The sequence below is a fragment of the Macrobrachium nipponense genome, chromosome 40 (assembly GCF_015104395.2).
Source record: "Macrobrachium nipponense isolate FS-2020 chromosome 40, ASM1510439v2, whole genome shotgun sequence".
Lineage (NCBI taxonomy): Eukaryota > Metazoa > Arthropoda > Malacostraca > Decapoda > Palaemonidae > Macrobrachium > Macrobrachium nipponense.
This window is the reverse complement of record NC_061101.1, coordinates 24,660,502-24,680,235: the sequence shown is the minus strand read 5'-3', so window position 1 is coordinate 24,680,235 and position 19,734 is coordinate 24,660,502. Positions and strand designations below refer to the sequence as shown.

The 19,734-nt window shown below is 34.2% G+C and overlaps 1 protein-coding gene across 6 annotated transcripts in view; it reads right to left on the bottom strand.

Moving 5' to 3' along the window:
• Window positions 1-4,447: 4,447 nt before the first annotated feature.
• Window positions 4,448-19,734, bottom strand: part of LOC135212022 (protein salvador homolog 1-like) — a 53,935-nt gene continuing 38,648 nt past the window's right edge. For all 6 annotated transcript variants that reach the window (XM_064245314.1, XM_064245315.1, XM_064245309.1 and 3 more), the window contains exons 4-6: window positions 14,854-15,105; window positions 11,994-12,098; window positions 4,448-8,756 (exon numbers count right to left, since the gene is read on the bottom strand). Coding sequence is in view for 4 of the 6 variants with exons in the window: in XM_064245309.1 (XP_064101379.1) it covers window positions 15,084-15,105 (22 nt within the window). In the remaining 2 variants the exon portion in view is untranslated. The remainder of the gene's footprint in view (window positions 8,757-11,993; window positions 12,099-14,853; window positions 15,106-19,734) is intronic.

Genomic DNA, 19,734 nt, shown 5'->3' with positions numbered 1-19,734 from the left:
ATCCTGTTAGGGTTATTGCCATATAAAACATGAAGGCCCCCAAAGCACAGCTTTGATTTACCTAATTCTTGTTGCCATTGAACATAAATTAGGCTCTAGCAAGCATGAGAGGCAACATCAAGGACTCACCTCACCGTTTGCTCACAAAGACTCAAGCCAAAATTTCTGCCTTCTTTTTAGGATGATATACAGAAGCCATATCAGCTACTATACAGGGAGATATGCTATAATAAACTTTAAAGAGTGGGTTCATTCCTTCCGCATATGAGCAAATACAGTGTATTCTTCTGAAAATGATTCTCAAGCAGGAAAACATTGGCAAGGAAACTGAGAAGTCCAAAAAACTCTTGACCTTCATTCCGGTAACCTAAAGAATCATCTCAATTGAAGATGCAGGATGAGCAACATAGAATCTGTAAAATGTTATTATGGAATATCAATTAAATACTCTCAGCCTAAATAAATGAAAGAAATTTTTGGAAACTTCCAGTTTGATAAAAGTTGGTATTTATAACTTTCACTAGGCACTGAATGGTAATATTACCATTCTTTCAAATTCTATTCTTGTCAAGAGCCTAACGGAAGAGGGGATACTGCTAAGATAAAACAAAACTTCATACAAAAATATATTCAATAAAATAGTTTTGCATTAATAATATGTTTTCCTAAAAACAATATAAATGAGGTAACTCTTCATGTACATGAAAACTGTTAAATAGAGGTAAACATTTTATTGTAACAGGAACATAATCCCTGTGTACAGAGGTCCTCCTCCCTTTTCGTTCTTAACCTTGATCTCACTCTCTACAGTGGCTTTATTAGTGGGTTATGCAACCTCTTCCTAATAGACTATAACCTAAGACCTCAAACTTGGCCACACACTGCACAAAAGATTTATTAGTGTATAAGGCATGCGAATAATGAAATCTCTACTTCACAGCTCAAAAGTGACTGTCAAGTTTGTTCCTATTAATCTACCTCTGGCACCATTAGCCCTCTTACACCGAAGCGGTAAAAAAAAAAAAAAATTGTCTCCCGTGTGCCGGAGGTGTTTCACAGTGAGCCCGGAAGAGGAAAAAATATTTTTTTCAAAAAATCACAGCGCGCTTAGTTTTACAGATTAAGTTCATTTTTGGCTCCTTTTTTTGTCATTGGCTGAAGTTTAGTATGAAACCATCAGAAATGAAAAAATTATCATTATCATATATAAATAATGCGATATATGATAGCGCAAAAACGAAATTTCATATATAATTGTATTCAAATCGCGCTGTGCGCAAAACGCTTAAAGGTAACAAGTTACTTTTTTTTCGTTGTAATGTACACTAAAATGCGATCATTTTGGTATATAACACATTGTAAAATGATAAAAACAACACAGAGAAAATATTATCACAAAATAATGCATGAATTCGTAACGCGCGGACGTAAACAAATATTTTTTCAAAAATTCACCATAAATCTAAATATTGTCCTAGAGACTTCCAATTTCTTTCAAAATGAAGACAAATGATTGAATATTACTATACTGTAAGAGTATTTAGCTTACAATTGCAGTTTTCGACCATATCTGAAGAGTTAAAGTTGACCGAATGTCGAATTTTTTTATATATATTTTTTATATGCAATTATTTCGGAAATAAGAAAAGCTACAACCTTCAAATATTTTTAGTTTTAATCTACATGAAATTGCGCACATTTTCATATATAAAACTCTATGAAATGCCTAATATGAAACGGAGCAAATATTCCGAGAATGGGACGTACGCATTTCGGAGATTTGTGGCGGAGAATCCGCGCGCGGAGGGAAGGAAAGATTTTTTTTTTAAATTCACCATAATTCTAAATATTTTGCTAGAGACTTCAATTTGTTTCAAGATGAAGAGATAAATGACTGAATATTACTAGACTGTAAGAGTTTTAGCTTACAATTGCGTTTTTCGACCATTTCGGTAGAGTCAAAGTTGACCGAACGTGGTTTTTTTTCTATTTATCGTGATTTATATGCAAATATTTCAAAAATGAAAAAGCTACAACCTTCAATTATTTTTTGTTGTATTCACATGAAATTGCGCACATTTTCATATATAAAACTTTATGTAACGGCTAATTTAAAATGGTGCAAACATTACCACAATCGCACGTATGATATTTTCGGAAGAGTTACCGCGCGGACGTAAAGAAATGTTATTTTTTTTCATAAATTCACCATAAATCGAAAATATTGTGCTAGAGACTTCCAATTTGTGCAAAATTAAGGTAAATGCTTGAATATTACTAAATATAAGCGTTTTAGCTTACAATTGCGTTTTTTTTACCATTTCGGTAGAGTCAAAGTTGACCGAAGGTTGAAATTTTGGCAATTATCGTTATTTATATGAAAAAATATCTCAAAACTGATAAAAGCTACAACCATGGGTTTGTTTTAGTTGTATGTGCATGAAATGCACACATTCCATATATAAAAACTTTATATAACGGCTAATTTTAAAAATGGTGCAAACATTACCACAATCGCATGTATGATTTTTTTCGGAAGAGTTACCGCGCGGACGTAAGGAAAAAGTTTTTCATAAATTCACCATAAATCGAAATATTGTGCTAGAGACTTCCAATTAGTTGCAAAATTAAGGTAAATGATTGAATATTACTAAAATATAAGCGTTTTAGCTTACAATTGCGTTTTTTCAACCCATTTCGTAGAGTCAAAGTTGACCGAAGGTTGAAATTTTGGCAATTATCGTTATTTATATGAAAATATCTCAAAACTGATAAAAGCTACAATCATGAGTATTTTATTGTTGTATTCTACATAAAAATGCGCACATTTTCATATATAATACTTCATGTAACGGCTAATTTACAATGGTACAAAAATTATGTCAAAGTGACAAAATAATTTCCGAGATGTGTCACAGATACTTTTTAGTGCGGCAAGAAAGAAATTCGCGCTTGCGCGCCTGCGTAACGATTGTAAACAAAACAACACCTTGATCCGTGAACTCCCAGCATCCCCCAAGGCGCGTGATTCAAAAGTTTTAGGCTGGTAGGCCTATAAGTATTTTTCCGCGAATTTAATTTAAACTTTTGTAAGTCGACGTAAAATACGTCCAGTCGGCACACGGGAGACAAAAAATGTCGACGTAAAATACGTCCAGTCGGCGTAAGAGGGTAAGAGGATTTATATAGTTAAAAAGTTATGGCCGAAATACCAATACAAAAATTACTGTACACTGAGTTTTCTGATTTTACATGTAATTGGAGTAAATAACACAAAATTCTATACGCCTTAGCTACATATGAAATTAATAACTGAAAAAGAATGGTTCATTATCTATGGTGCCTAATTCCACAGGGAAAAGACCCCAACCACCTACAAAAACTACTGTAGTGACCCACAACCAAGCAACTGTTGTTTGTTTGTATGGTGTTTTTACGTTGCATGGAACCAGTGGTTATTCAGCAACGGGACCAACGGCTTCACGTGACTTCCAAACCACGTCTAGAGTGAACTTTTATTACCAGAAATACACATCTCTCACTCCTCAATGGAATGGCCGAGAATCGAACCCGCGACCACCGAGATGGGAAGCAAACACCATACCAACCACGACACTGAGGCGCTTCCAAGCAACTGTTGGCTGTTCCTGGGTGTCTAAGACATGTAGTTCAGATAGGCATGGAACTTTCTCTTCCTGAGACACTAGTCATTGCTATTTCTAAATATGGCTAATCATCTTGAATGATTCATTAAACCTGGATGAAATAGCAACCACATACAATGAAAATTCAAGGCATACTCAGAATAATAGGCAGTACTTGTGCAAAAACAGTCGATATATAGGAATGAACCACGTGAAATTAAAAAAATTCTTGAATACTGTACTTTTAATTTCAACATTATGTCATGTTCAAAAACCACAGAACAACTGCTTATACAAAATGCAAGAGTATTGAGCTGCAAGTTTTAATACTTTCAAGACCTGTAAATAATTACTCAAAGCTATAAATAAACATTTCATTACATAGAAGGTTAACCACTACTTATACGCAATATACAATATCACATTTCCTGGCGTCGAAGACACTTTCTTATTGTAAATAAATCTTGGAAATTTACCATGCATCCTAGCAGCCAAAACTTACAATTTACTTCAGCCCATCCTAACCAAAAAGGAAGGATATTTTTGCTAGATAGTATATTCAGAATGCCTGTGGATAATCTCTGAATGAAGTGTATATAAAACACGACACACTGTCACAAAGATTTATTCCCACATCGGCAGATTACGGCAAACGAGTACATAGTAACTAATGTTAATATTACCAGTATTTTTGCTCTTCTCAAATTATCCTGACTTTCAGGGAACATAATCAGGTGACAAAACAAAAACTGATATGTTTAAGGGTTTACCAGTAAATCTTACAATAGCAGAACTATTGTAGATAAGGGGGTAATTTTGTAATATTACATTATTTTTCATGACATTTTCCTCAAAATTTCGCACTTTTTTTTACATTTGGTAAATTTGGTAACAATGTGCAAAATATTTTCAGGCTTTGAAGATTAAAATGCTTTTCTCATTTGCAATATCTGTACTGTGTGGATTTTAATCTTGATTCTATTTATATTTTCTTCATTTGGAATGTCATTGTACTTTGTCAGAATAAAACATTATTGCATAACCCTACATCCAATACAAAAAATCTTAAAATACTGCACCAGCTCCAGCTTCATTCATTTGAATGCACTGACACACTGATGGCCAAGGAACTGTCTAACACAACACAGCTGGGCAGTTTATACCATGTACATTACATTGCAATGTGTTTAAGCTCTCAGTTCGCTGCTATGTTAACTAAAGAAAAACTAAATCACCATAATCAGTGGGGAAAAATGAATCAGAATATTTTTTTAAATAAATTAACTGGAAAAATTTACACTAATATATTGCAGCAGCCAAAACCATGGTATGTAATGCATCCAGATAATGGAATGTGCACTTGCACCAACCAAAACATAGCCATCTACTCATGAGTGTTGCACCTTATTCTTATGTTTAGTATTTATTTGAAAAGCTTTGCTAGTCAAAACTAGGGTGTGTCTTCGACCCTGGGAAATATGGTAAATGTGCCACATTCACTACACAAGATTCATGTCAGTTACAATAAACAGTCTAAAGTACATTTTTAACAATTTCTATTAGTATACAATAAACAAAATCAATAATTGGAACATTATTTACTATATCATTTTCTCAACACCTGTAACAGAATTCATTCTTATACAAAAGAGAGTTACTGTACAAAATTACGTTATTTCTTAAATATTAATAGAGAGTATGGAAATCTAGTCATCATGAAAATAGCATGCTCTATCATACAAAACTTTTGAATACTGAGAGCTACTATAAAAATAACTCTTACTACACCACTCCTTAATAATACTTATTTACCACTGAGAGGTACTTTTTAAATTCAAAGTTTGGTCTACTTCATTTCTATATAATTTTTTTTTAAAGAACAAGGGAAAAAATCATAACTAAGAAAGATTAGGTCTGATATCTTGTGAACTACTCTAATTATTTTCAAACTGATTGCTATTAAAATCTTAAAAATAAAGTTCCATATAAATACCTCTAATTACTTTAATGCCATAACTGTAAGCAAACTGAAAATGTACTGGAAGATAAGTCACAAAAATTTATGTACAATAATACACTTTAATCTAAAACTACCATTTACTAACAAATTCCTTATGAAAACACAAGAAACAAAAATAATGATTTAACATAAATTCCTATGAGATAATTTTAAAATCATCCAGTTCAAAAGGCAATTTAAAATCCCACTGAAAAATCTCAATCACCACATTTCATACATAACCTGTGACATAGAGGCATCACCATCATCAAAAGAACCATTTTAATTTGCTGACAGTAACATGTTAATACAATAAAATGAAGTTTCATCTGGAATTAAACCATTATCCTTATTATCTGGTATGCAATAAGGGACAGCTAAAAACTTATCAGGCCTTTTTTCTGATATAAGCCCCAATTAACCCTAAAAAATCACATTCTTTTAAAACTACACTGATCTTCACAAGTCACAAGCAATTCCAGACATGTCAACTATCTTGTAGGAGAAAAGATCTGGTGACTTCGCTATATTAAGGCATGTGCCTATGGTCCCTTAACCCCAGCTGATGACTCGTCATTCTTTGTGTGGTCCATCCTGATCCCACAGTGTTATAGCAGTGGGGTCAGTAAGAGGACTCTTTAGTCAAGGTAATGGGTTATTAAAACATGAGTTTTGTTTCTAGAAAACTGCATTTCTTTTGTAACCCATCATCTTTACATGGCCTGACTAGCACACTTGAGCCGCTTCTCTTTGGAGAAGGGACCTGAAGGGACAATGGAGCTTCTGGGCAAATATGCATAGGAAAACCCAAAACTCCACGAATAAGATGGTTGAGTTGGGCTAGAAACATTTGAAAATTGGAGGAAAGTAAACACTGGTGGAAGAGCCCAAACAACACATTCATTAACCTCTTCAAAGCAAGTCAGAATGCAATGGCTGAGGAAAAGTAGATGCGAGTAATACATGGCCAAAGGGGGTGTGCCAAGGATGAACTTACAAGAAGAAATTAAGAATGCCCTTTTAGGAAAAAAGGTGATAAACAAAATAATCAACTGACCTTGTCCAAGAAAAAAATTGAACAGAAGAATTGATCACAACAATCCTTCCATTTACTCAGTCAAAGGAACATTTTGCCTAATGCAACAAAAGTATCATGTAGGTGCTGAAAGATTCCTACTTTTCTGGATGAAAAGTAACAAGTATGATTTCTTGGGAAACTTTTTCCAAGCTGGGAGATTCCATGAACTGATAGCTACCATGGATTATAGGGCTGGAAATCATTCTTACTGTGACTGAAGGGCATACCAGCACAAACATCCTCTAGTCTTAGCAGCAATGAGTTTCCAAAGAGGCTCCTTTAATAAACCCAGTAGGGAAAAATGAGGTCATGAAAGGAAGAATTTTAGGAGGAAACACCTTGAATAAATTCCAAGCTGGACCGAGAGAAAATAAAAAAAAAGAAAAATAAAGGACCTAGGAAAAGGATAGAGATGTATACATGTTAAGCAAGGGCAACTAAAAGGCAAGTGGGAGGGGAGAAAAGAAAAACTGGGAGGAATGTTATCAGAATCTCAACGTACCAGAACGTTAGGAAAAAGCATTCAATAGTAGAGGCTGACCAATAATGGAAAAGCATTAAATATGTCAAAGGAAATAAGTGATGAATATGGAGAAATTACAGTTGAAAATACTATAATGAAATAATGAAACAATAAAGGTCGTATCTTGAAAACCTACTGAACAAAGCAATTAACATAAACTTGAGGATGTTGGTACAAGAGAAGAACTGATGGGAAAACAAAAACATGGAGAAGATAAAAGGGGGCTGGGAAGATTAAAAATGGAATGGAATAGCACCTGGACTATCATCAGTAACATGTGACTTAATACAAGCACCATCAGTGAGCTTACTAAAATATCTGTCACCTGATCTATTTCTTCTAAAAATGAACTGATAAGTGTGGTATCACCCTCCAATAACACATAGGCTATATAAAAGAAATGAGTTTATAATGAATAGTGTTTTTACACAACAAAACAAAAAATACTTCTGGCAAAAACACGTATTAGTGCTTAACTATTCTTTCTTGTTTACTTACTCTTCATCAAGACCTATCAGTTCCTAAACCTCAGTTCTAATTGCAATTCAACAAATGAAAGGTAGTAATAGTTAACTGTCAGTTAACTCAACTTTTGTATTCTTTTTATTTTTCTGAACTTAATTAATTTAACACAGGGTTTTAAAGTTTGCAGAATATTCAAGCAGACCTTGTTTTCAAATAAATTATGAAAATTGCAAAGAATCACCTACTTGATTTATGAGGTTCATTAGACATTTAACAAATGCAGTTCACTGCCCAGCACATAAACCTCTCAAACCTACAGAACTCTAGGTAACAACACATTACAGAAAAAGCATTACACATAAATTCCAATGAGTAATAGCTGTCAAGTCACAGGTTATCTCATGCTTTACAAGCATAAAATATAAATACTTTAAAAAGCAGGGTAGCCCTCTCATAGCAGTGGCTTGGATGAAATCACAGACTGTTTTTCCCTCCTTTAGTTTATATTTCATTATATTATCAATGTGACTGAAACACTGACCAGAGACCTGGTCCTACAACAAGAGGAAAAATCTTAAACAACTATAATGCCAGTACAATATTAATTTAAAGAAGGAAAAAAGGAGTTACATGCCCTTCCCACACGTGTACATCCCCTTTCACCTGGTGACTGTGAAAATAGTATTATATCAAATCAAAGAGTCACAATGTGACAACTGAACAAAATATATCACAGCTGAAAAACTCATCCTACTTGATCACTTCTTTTTTGATGCAACAACATATCGGTCAAGTTCCTTCTCAATAGGTTTGCAACTTGTGTCCTTCCTTGCTTTTGAAATTGATTTTACATCACTGGGATCCATTGTTTCAAGGTGGAATCTCTTCATATCTATCAAAGTTGTTAAGTAATTTGAAATGGCATAAACAGTTCTGAGCTGGGCAAATGCTTCACTATTTGGATTGGTATTGACCAAAGATTTGCACTGCGACTCCATTCGGGTGACAACAGATTCCATGGATGTCTTCTGCCTTTCCATATCTGATCTGTAAAAAAATGAAAATGAAATATAATTTCAAAGCAATAACATATGAATGTTAATATTATACCATGACATATCACAGCAGTTTTTCAGATACAGTGGTACCTCGAGATACGAAATTAATCCGTTCCGAGGCGGCCTTCGTATCATGAGTTTTTTGTATCTTGAACCGCATTTTACATGTAAAATGCCTGATCCGTTCCAAGCCCTTCAAAAACACCCCAGTAAATTATATTTCCAGGCTTACAACACATGTTCTAGGGTTACGACGCCGATCTGACGGAAGAAATATTACTCCAAAAAGGCAAAATACTGTATATACTTGAGTAATATTCAACTGCATGTAATGTTTAACGCCATTTTTACTGCATATATTAGGACTTTAGCATATGTCCCTTAGTAATAAGCCTACCCTATGTTAGCAGTTGCTACTGTAGCCTAGTCTATGATTCTGACATCTACACCTAAGAAGCTAAAAGCTTAGAATATGCCAATAAAATGTACAAATAATCAGTATATACTCATTTCAAATAATTATTAATTAATCATTAACTATAATACACAAACAAAAACAAAAAAAACCTTCCAACAGTTTGTTTACATTCAGCTCTTACGAGTACTGAACGATCTCCAAGCAATCACTTTTCCTAGCACAAAGTAAGCCATAAATTTTCATTAGTATCTCTCTTCAACTAATGAAACTACCAAACAGTATAATAACCATTCTTTTCTATTCTTTATTCTATCTTTACCTAATGGAGATACAGAGTTACTGACAGCTATAATGAAACATATACGTAATATTAAAACAGAAGAAGAATTCTAGAAAATACGTATTTGTTGGCTTCGATGATAGCAGTCTGATTTATTTTATATTTTATATTTTACGAAATCTAATACACAATTTTTTTTATTAAATGTATTGCATGTACTCATTTCAAATAATTATTAAGTAACCATTAACTATAATAAACAAACAAAAAAAAGCTTCCAAACTTCTGTTTACATCCAGCACTTACGAGTATCGAACGATCGCCAAGCAATCACTTTACACAGTAAGCAATAAATTTTCATTATCTCTCTTCAACTACTGAAACTACCAAACAATATAATAACCATTTATTTCTATTCTTTACTCTATCTTTACCTAATGTTTTTTTTATTAAATGTATTGCATGAATAAGTTTTTCAATTTACAGCATCCTTTTACCAATAGAATACATAGAGCACAAGGGGTAGATGCTGACCAATAGGAGAGCAGGATCTTATAGGGTGACTAGCATCAGGAACCAATAATGGGAGAGCTGGAGGATGGCGGCGAGTTGGCTCAGTTGGCAGCGCGCAAGTTTTAAAATTGTTCTCGGTGGTCCGGGCAAATCTCGGGACTTTACAGAAACAACTTTCGTAACTTGAACTATTTTTGTATGTAGAGCCAAAAAAAATCTTCGTATTTGCTTTCGTATCTCGAGTTTTTCGTAAGTTGAGCCTTTCGTATGTCGAGGTACCACTGTACTGGTCTGCTTTACAACCACTGGGAACCACATCCATCCTCAACTTCATTTATAATGTGATCTTTCTAACACACCCCAATAATGGGGCATAGAATTTGGCAGTCAGCAAGTTCAAAACCTCCTACATTTTCTTTGTAGTGACCAAGTTTATTCAACAGGGTAGAATGAAATTTTCAAGAAACAATATTCACAAAAAAACTTACTGCAATTGTATTTGCTTATCACACTTCTTAGAAATGTATCTTTAGCAAATTTTGAATGAAAAGCGTCCTTTCTTTACCAGAAATAAATGTTCTTTTTCCAAATGCACACAACAGTGCAGTTTTTATAAACAAATACTTTTATCTGTTCACTAATGGAATTTTTTTCACTTTGATTCTAGAAATTGCTTTCCACTTAATCCACTTTCTTACTAACCTTTGATTTCAGGCAGTTCTCATAATGTGGAAGAATATGGTCAACAAAATGCCTCACATTTTATCAACTTGTATTTTATGAAAACAGCTCTTGGGAAAATAAATGTAAGCCAGTAACCCTTAAGAACCAGGCTAAGAAATCAATATGCAGCACCCATGGCTGGGTACACTTTGAGGTTGGCCAATTTAAGAAAAGAGCACTTCAATGAAAAGAGGAAGATATGCAAATGCACAAGGTGTAGGAAGAAATAATTCTAAAATATTTTTCCTATCCTCTACAAGAAGTTGAAAATGACTATATATTTACAACCCCTTGTGAGGCCTCTTTTACAAGACAATCCTATATTTGACCAAGTTAAACAAGTTTTTTCTTATAAACAAACTGATCATAATTACAGCTCATACAATATCAAAACAGATAACAACTAAAATCAGTAACAAATTTTGAGAATATTTGTTGTAAAATATTTATGTAAATTTACTGAGATCAAAGTTGCAGTTACTTTTTTGGACTACTATACATGTCTTTTCTAACAATTCTCGACATACTACCACAAAAGATAAAAACTAAAACCAACAGCAACCCCTGGGTATATTTATGCAAATATATAACATCACGTCATGTGAGAGAGAGGCTGTACTTGCTCCCTTGAGGTCAAGATCACAACTAGTTCATAAACTGCCTGCTCCTTGATTTGAGCCTGTCTAAATGTTGCCATTAGTAAATTTATGGGCTATAGAAGTAATGGAAACTTTCCCGCCCGATTCCTTCAAATCTATGGCGCATAATAGTGATGCTCACAATGAGTGGATCCGTCCACCACCCAAAATCTGTTATATTGCTATTTTTTATCAATCTGAACAACAGTGATTCACACTTACACATGAAATATGTATAGTACTCCAAATTACCAAAATGTATTCTAAACAAAAGAAAAACAAAAACTAACAAATAAGTGGGAGATCTTACCTCAGTGTTATGTATCCAAAAAGGAAGTAAACATTGCAAAATGAGTAATTTGCAGTTTTCCTAGATATACAACACTTGTCTTAAATGAATTACCTTTGACAAAAGCTGCTCTGGTTAATGAAGACCAGGTAGATAACTACTGGACCAGCCCAGCGAAAACTACCTAAATTACCTCAGTGGTCTGGTTATGGACTGATTAAAGAGGTGAGCTCATGAGAAAAGACTCCCAGGATGAAAAAATCATATTTCTATTTAAAATCTTTTTCAAAGAAATAACCATAAAATCTTAAAAACAGTGACTTTCTAATGAACTCCCAAAACAAATTCGAAAGGATAATACTAACATGATAAGTGTGAGATTGTTTAGCTCACTAATCATTTTTGATGTAATACTGCTCTGAAGGTGATGAAATGTATCCGGATGGAAGTTGAAAAGCCCCTTCTCACACCTGGAAAAAACAAGGATATACAGTACAGCTCTCTACTAGCATTAACATACCATAAGGAAGGCAATTTGAATGCTGCTATCTTGAAATAATCCAAATAAATATTCCCTCAGAAATAAAAATGTAATCTTTACAAAAACAAATTCTTCCATGCTCTCATTATGGTTGACTCTTGGGTTAGATGGGTGACTGGTTCCAGGACACAAAATTCTCGGTAAGCAAAACACTGTGATGATTCACATCCCTTATGTAAAATGCTGTAATGCACAGTAACATCAGGTATATTTACTCATGTATACACTGTTTATGCATATCCTTCTTTAGAAATTACATACTTTTAGGATTTATAAACTTACAACATGTAAATATTTCTATTTACTATTTGTTCTCACTTTCATGGTTGACTGACCCTTATTTGTGAATTCACTAATTTTGTGAGTTATCAGGTGGAAAAGATTAAACAAAAAATGCTTTAGGGAATTACCTTGTCACAAGTCCTGGTCCACATTTTTTCATAGGATTTTTGTAAACTTTGATCTTTTGACATTATGCATTTTCTTTTCTTTTTTACAGCACAGCATTAGTATAGTGCTTTAACTATGTACTGCTCTATTCTTCCACTTGCTTTATTATTCTTCTGCCCTTAATAGCTTTATAATCTTACTTTAATTTTATTTATTTTATTTACTTTATATTTTACCTACACTATGTAAACAAGAAATGTATAAAGATCATTTTCCTTCTTGATTCAGTAAAAAATCCAGACACAATTTTAAAAGAAAGAAATCTAACAGTAGCACTACTATCTATTGTGAATGATGGAGGCTTGACTCACTGCAGGGCTCAGAAGCAAACTGGTTCACTGTATAATAGTATGGACTTGTACAGAAATAATAAGGGGCTTATATAGCAAAATTATTTTCTTGCTTCAATTTCACGTGATTCTAAGGCACTGGCACCAGACTGAAGACTTAACAGTTGGGCCCAACTCGAACTAGGTCTATAACTTGAAAAGAACATATTCACAATGCTCAGAGGACTAACAAGGACTTAAAAGATGTGGACAGGATCTTGTTAGTAAATTATGAGGTTGTGATTTGTGTATACTATTTACAGTGAAGCCTGAGCACTTGCCCATTCTGATCAAGTTTACGCACATATGATTCCACAAAAATGGTAAGAAAGAAGAAAGGACGAATTATGACAAAGATGATGATGATGATGATGAATCCTTTAAATGGAAGTTTACCTCCTAGGACAGATACAATCTGACCCATAATCCCCCACACATCCCATGCCAAAAATTTTGAGAGATTTACCAGTAATGTCTTGTAAATAAAACTTTAAAAGAACCAGCATTCAAGACCTCATTGACAATCAAGTTGCATTGGTGGCTAGTTCATAGAGATGCTCTTATAAGCCTGTAATATCACATACTTCAGCCAAATTAAAAAAGTATTTTGAGAAACTGATCTTTAAAACCCATAGGTTGCAAGTGACAAAAATATCATCAGCACTAATGAAGAACAATGGTAGAAGAGCAGTCTCTTGGCCTAATTCCTCCTTGTGGATACAACCAATTGTTAAACTCCACCTCTAAAGTCCTTGGTCCTAAAATCATTCCTCCCTGACAACCTGATGGAACATAGAATATCCTCATTCCTTGTCTAACCAGCAAGAGATGGAGGAGCAAAAGTTGATGTCAGGAACTTTGACAAACTAGCGGGGACATGCCAATTTCTATCTAATCCTTTGAGTGAGTGACTCTATTTGAGATTGTGTGAATTTCACTGACTGGAAAGTTTCAAATGATCTAAAAAATACTGCTGTAAGTGTGTACAATTTCAGGAAGGCCTAATTCAATCATCCAAGTTAAATATATTGCAGAAAAAGTGAAAGATCATAACATGGTAATTTGGTTGGTTGGGGAAAGAGCCGAGATATCCCTTGATGGCCAGTGCATACGGCTTCTTTTCACAATTAAGGCACTACCAAGGCCATGGTTGTGGGTACTCACGGGTGAGTGTGAATAAAGGGCAATGAGGGTGAAAAATGAATAAATGAATGAAGGTAATCCACTGGGTATAGCAAAGTCTGAGGAAAATCACAATGAGTGCAATAGACACAAAAGAAATAACTACCTGTTTGGCATACAACTGGGATTCCAGAGGCAAACACAGGCAACAGTCTGTATTCACTTACCTAGCTACTGGCATTTTTGTTAGTAACACTCAAACAAACCTTATGGTAATTCATCACCCATGAATGTGGACCATTATAGAAAAATGGTATTATCAGAATACATATTATTTTTTAAAAACTGATGTAGAGATCAGGATAATATTGTTGGTCCCGGACAGATACATTAGCACTACAATCAACTGGAATAAGGTTTCAAACTGTAGTTGTCATACATCAGATAGCAAATCTCATACAATTTGCCTCTAAATTAGATACTTTTAGCAAGCAGTTTACATAGTGTGAAGCTGTACATTACATACATTTTACCACATTTTTAAAGCTATGGCACTGATGTATAATTTTTTCACAATTTGCATAAAATGTTTTGATATGTTACATACCCAAAGATGGTGAAATTCTTATACAGCAGGGATGGTTCCAATTAGATTTATGGATTTACCACAAACCAATTTCAAGGAAACTTCAAAAGTGCATATTTTCTATAACAGAACTATTTAAATAACATGGCAAGAAACTCATGAGAATAATCAAATACCAAAAACAAAGCAAAACCTACCTTTCAATCCCAGTAATTTGATCAGCTAAATTGTACAAGGAAGTACACTTCTTGTCATAAGCTGACAGAGACTCCTTCAAGGATTCTATGACTGATATGGACTCCATTAAAGCATCAAACCCCATTTTAAAGATATACTGTAAACCTCTAAGCTACGACGCTGAGTATTTCAGATACTGTTAGAAGATACGTGAAAACTTTGTAGGATGAATTCTGACAATTCCAAGGCCTTACAGATGATACACCCTCCTCCTGAAAAAAGTAAGACATTGCATCAAATATATCCTCGGCACTAACAAGAAGGAAATGTGTGAGAGTACCTTGGATACTTGTACTGTAGATTTGATATCAAAATAACCAAAATAATTCTGAGCCTTCTTTAAGATCTTTGTACACAGGCTCATCAAGTCCTAGGCAAAAGTCTATAATTTATTACTGTTCTACTTATGAAAACTGTGCAGAAAAAATAACCTGAATTCCGTGGGCAAAAACGTGAAAAAAATGGGGGGGAGAGGGGATGCTTCCACTGCTTCTACAATGTTCTTGTAATAATTCTTAATATCTTTCTATACCAGTATACATTAATAAACACTTGAAGATAGACTGACAGACAACTTACAAGAGAACATCTTAATTATGAATATTTCAATGGAGCTGTAAATAACTGATCCTTTTTTAACTATATATCTCTTGACTCAAGATGAAATCCACACAAGCCAACTAACAGTCCTATACAGAACCTGATTCACTTTTTCAGTCACCAGAAATGAGAGAGAGAGAGAGAGAGAGAGAGAGAGAGAGAGAGAGAGAGAGAGAGAGAGAGAGAGAGAGAGAGAGAGAGAGAGAGAGAGAGAGAGAGAGAGTATAAATAAACATGCCTCAATGACTCACTTATCTATTCAAGGAGACACAAACAAACTAAAAATAAATGTAAACTGAAAATATATCAGTCATATGAAAACGAATTCATCCTATTATCTCTTGAATGGTTCCAACTTGGCAGAATGAAGACAAGCCTTATTAGGAGCGAACATCCATGTTAAGAGTACTATTACCTCTACCCCTGCTGTGACTCATAACATTAAACTAACAAGTATACACCTAATTCACTGCTGAGATAAACAGGTATGCTGAAATTTGTAGAATGTGCTTGTTCATCCCTCCTTGTCCGATTCAAAAATGACAAATTTGTAACTAATTTGTATTTTTCATAACTTACAAAACTGAGGTCTTAACATTAGGATAAATACTCAGCGCCAGCTGGAAACCGGTAAAGTTTAAAATAATTGTGTATGCAAGGGACTATTGGCATCTGTGCTTGGTCACGAGACATGTGGGGCCACCCACATACCCCTCATTAACTCGTGACACAGAGCCAGAGAAAGTACTTTATACCAATATTTGGCTTGGAAATTTCAAGTAGATATGTTTTAAAAGTAAGAGAAACCATGGGATTCTCCCCAAAGAGAAGGCTCCCGACCAATTTAAGTACGTACGTACATAGAACAGATTTATATGCCTATTTCAAGGCTGACGGATTGCATGACAGTCACATCATCCTTATCGTTTTCTCTTCTGTTTACCACAAAGACATTCCTACTCTCTTAGGAATACTTCAAGAACATCTTCTCAAAAGAGGCAAAAAATGGAGCAAAGCTTATCTTGGAAAGATAAATAAAATAAGGGAAAAATTGGAGAAAAAGGCCAAAATAATGCTCCTAACATTCAAAAACAAATACTGTAGAAACTTAGCATCAACAATAACTCTTCTTAAGTCTACTAGTATTATACTGTATTTGAAAATACAAAATTGCTCCAACATACCTATACCCACACCATAATCTTAATTTGATTATTAATTAACCATTTGTATTAATTGATATTCGACCATCATTTCACAAGAACATTTATGGTATTAACTTTCCATTCTCTACTTTCATTAAGCTAAACCATGAGTAACCTCTCTAAAATAAATTCTTCTGAAGAACGACAACTAAGGAGAGAAGTCGATAATTTTGTAAAATTTATCAAACTCTTGCTTCACTTTTAATGGTTCCTCCAGATCTATGAGAAATGAAAATTTCAACTTGTGGTCTGGTTAAACTGTCTTGAAAACCAAGTTCTATTGACATATACCTCTTGATATGTTTCTTGACTTCTCATACATAAACAAATTTAATTGCTCATGTAGTCCAGCTTTAGCTCTATCTTTACTCTACTCTTTATTTCATTGTTAAAAGCAGTCAAAAGTTATTTTGGTTGCATGTAGCAACAAAAACAAACCATTCAGAAAAGCTTTCAAACCAGTTCCTGTTCTTAAATCTAGATCTACAAGCATTCATAATGTATATTTTAACACTAGTACAGGCCGTCCCCGGGTTACGACGGGGGTTCCGTTCTTGAGACGCGATGTAAGCCGAAAATCGTCGTAAGCCGGAACATCGTGAAAAATCTTAAGAAAACCTTACTTTTAATGCTTTGGGTGCATTGAAAACATTGTAAACTGCATTCTTGTGGCATTTTTCATCAAAAAAACCTTCAAATATTGATTATTTTGCATTTTGGGTGTCATATTTCATCTCCCAGATGAGCGTTGTAGGCGTCGTAATCCTGGAAATAACGTCTATTGACAAGCGTCATAACCTCCAAACGTCGTAAGCCGACACCGTCGTAACCCGGGGACTGCCTTACTTTGCTTATTTCACATGTACCTAGTATATGTTTGATTACTTCAATAAATGCACATCAAACTATTCTTAATATCTCGTTATACCTTACACATTATAATTCATATACTGGCAGCCCCTGGGTTACGACGGGGTTCCGTTCTTGAGACGCATTGTAACCCGAAAATCGTCGTAAGCCGGAACATCACCAAAAATACTAAGAAAACCTTACTTTTAATGCTTTGGGTGCATTCAAAATTATGAAAACTGAATTATTATTGCATTTTGCATCAAAAAAACCTTCAAATATTGATTATTTTGCATTTTTGGTGTAGTATTTCTTCTGCCAGATGAGCGTTGTAGGCGTCGTAACCCTGGAACATGCGTCTTAACCCTGGAAATAATTTCTGATGAATATAATTGAAAAGCGCCTTAACCTCTGAACGTCGTAAGCCGAACCCATCGTAACCCGGGGACTGCCTGTACTGGTAGTTTTGTTTTCCTGCCTACTCTAGCGATGAAACATGGTGATTTGAAAATAGTTGTAAATACATTTCAAGTAGTTGTAAGTTACAGATCTTTTCCATTCTTGAATCTTTTTATCTGAAGCATTAGAATAATTAATTTCCTTAGGGAAACTCATCAACAGCCAAACCTACTAACGTTAGGGAATATCACCAAAAATTTTCTTATTGGTTTGGAAATAAAACTGGACCCCTAGTCTCACTGCACTGCTTGCTGTACAGTTAGGCAGCAAGTCCATGATGCATGCAATTGTTTTACCCACTGTTTAACTGAGTAATAAAGTGTCTATAGTCAATTACATTTCCCTCTTACCTAAAACTCTGCAATGCTTCACGAACACTTTTATTCTAGAAGTAGTAGCAGCAGCAAAGTGCATCTCAGGGAGGACTGTTCCCCATAATAAAAATTTAAGGAATTGGAAATTGAAACTATAGTACAGCATGTTGAAGGAGAATACTGAACACCAATCTACGCTAACAGATAATATTTGGCTGACAGATCTGTCGGTCTCAACTGATAAGAGCCAGTGTAAAATATCATGGTTTGTATTTATGTGGAAATACAAGTTACCAGCAATCAAGAAAAACAAAGGAATGAAAAAACAATGTTACATGAAATCGAAATTATTGCACGGTGAACAAGAAAATGGAAAACAAAGACCTTAGAAAGCTCCATGCAAGATTACATTTGTGCATAGTAGACTGCTACACAGACATGGATGCAGCAAGAATTTGAGCAAATACTCTACAAGAGCCACAACATATACTAATGGAATCAATAACAAATGAAAGCAATGCATCATCTTTGTTACCAGCATATGGGCACATGCAAAACAATAAAGGCACATATCAATTTAGCATATAGCAATGAATAAAATACAGCAACCAGAGGAAAAAATTAAATCCTTCCTTTAACAACTCTAATAATTATCACATACATTCAAACTGAGCAAAATTTCATATGGAACTAGCCCAAATATATGTTGAAAAATCTAAAACAACAAAACAGAAACAAACAAGCATACATAAAGAATATTTTCTTAGCAAAAATCACAAAAACTGAGGTATTGATGCAAAGTGCATTATAAATATTATTATTGTTAAACATTTTCCTTAAATTTACGTACATCAAGCATCAATCATACTTTAATGCATATTGCCATGCAGCTCATTCCAGTTTAACAGTACAGTACTATAAGGGTTTTTGCAAGTCTGAGAACATGAAGTTTTAACACAAAGTGGATGCTGATGCTTTACAAAATGAGTAGCACACACACTAGTTCTTGGAGCATAGGAACGAAGGTGCTAATAGAAATTGCCTTTTGACACCAAGCTCATGGAAGTTAGCTAAAAATATGTAATCTTCCAGGACTTATCTAAATTTCTTTTTATTTTGAGGTAGTGTACGTCTATACAATTCATTTTATAGATTCATATTGAGAAAAAAATATTTTCAAAACACAGTTTTCTCATACAAATATTTAATTATCAACCATATAGGCCTATTGGTGGTCTGTATAATCACAAGCTCACTAGTCTTTTGTCTATTAAATATAAAAAGAAGTCTATCACCACTAATACATTGCACTGAAATTTTTTTTTTAATAATCTGCATTTTTTCTTGATGCACATACCTGAGCCTTTTAAATATAAGCATTCCCAGTATGAACTGGTAACAACCGTTGAAGCCG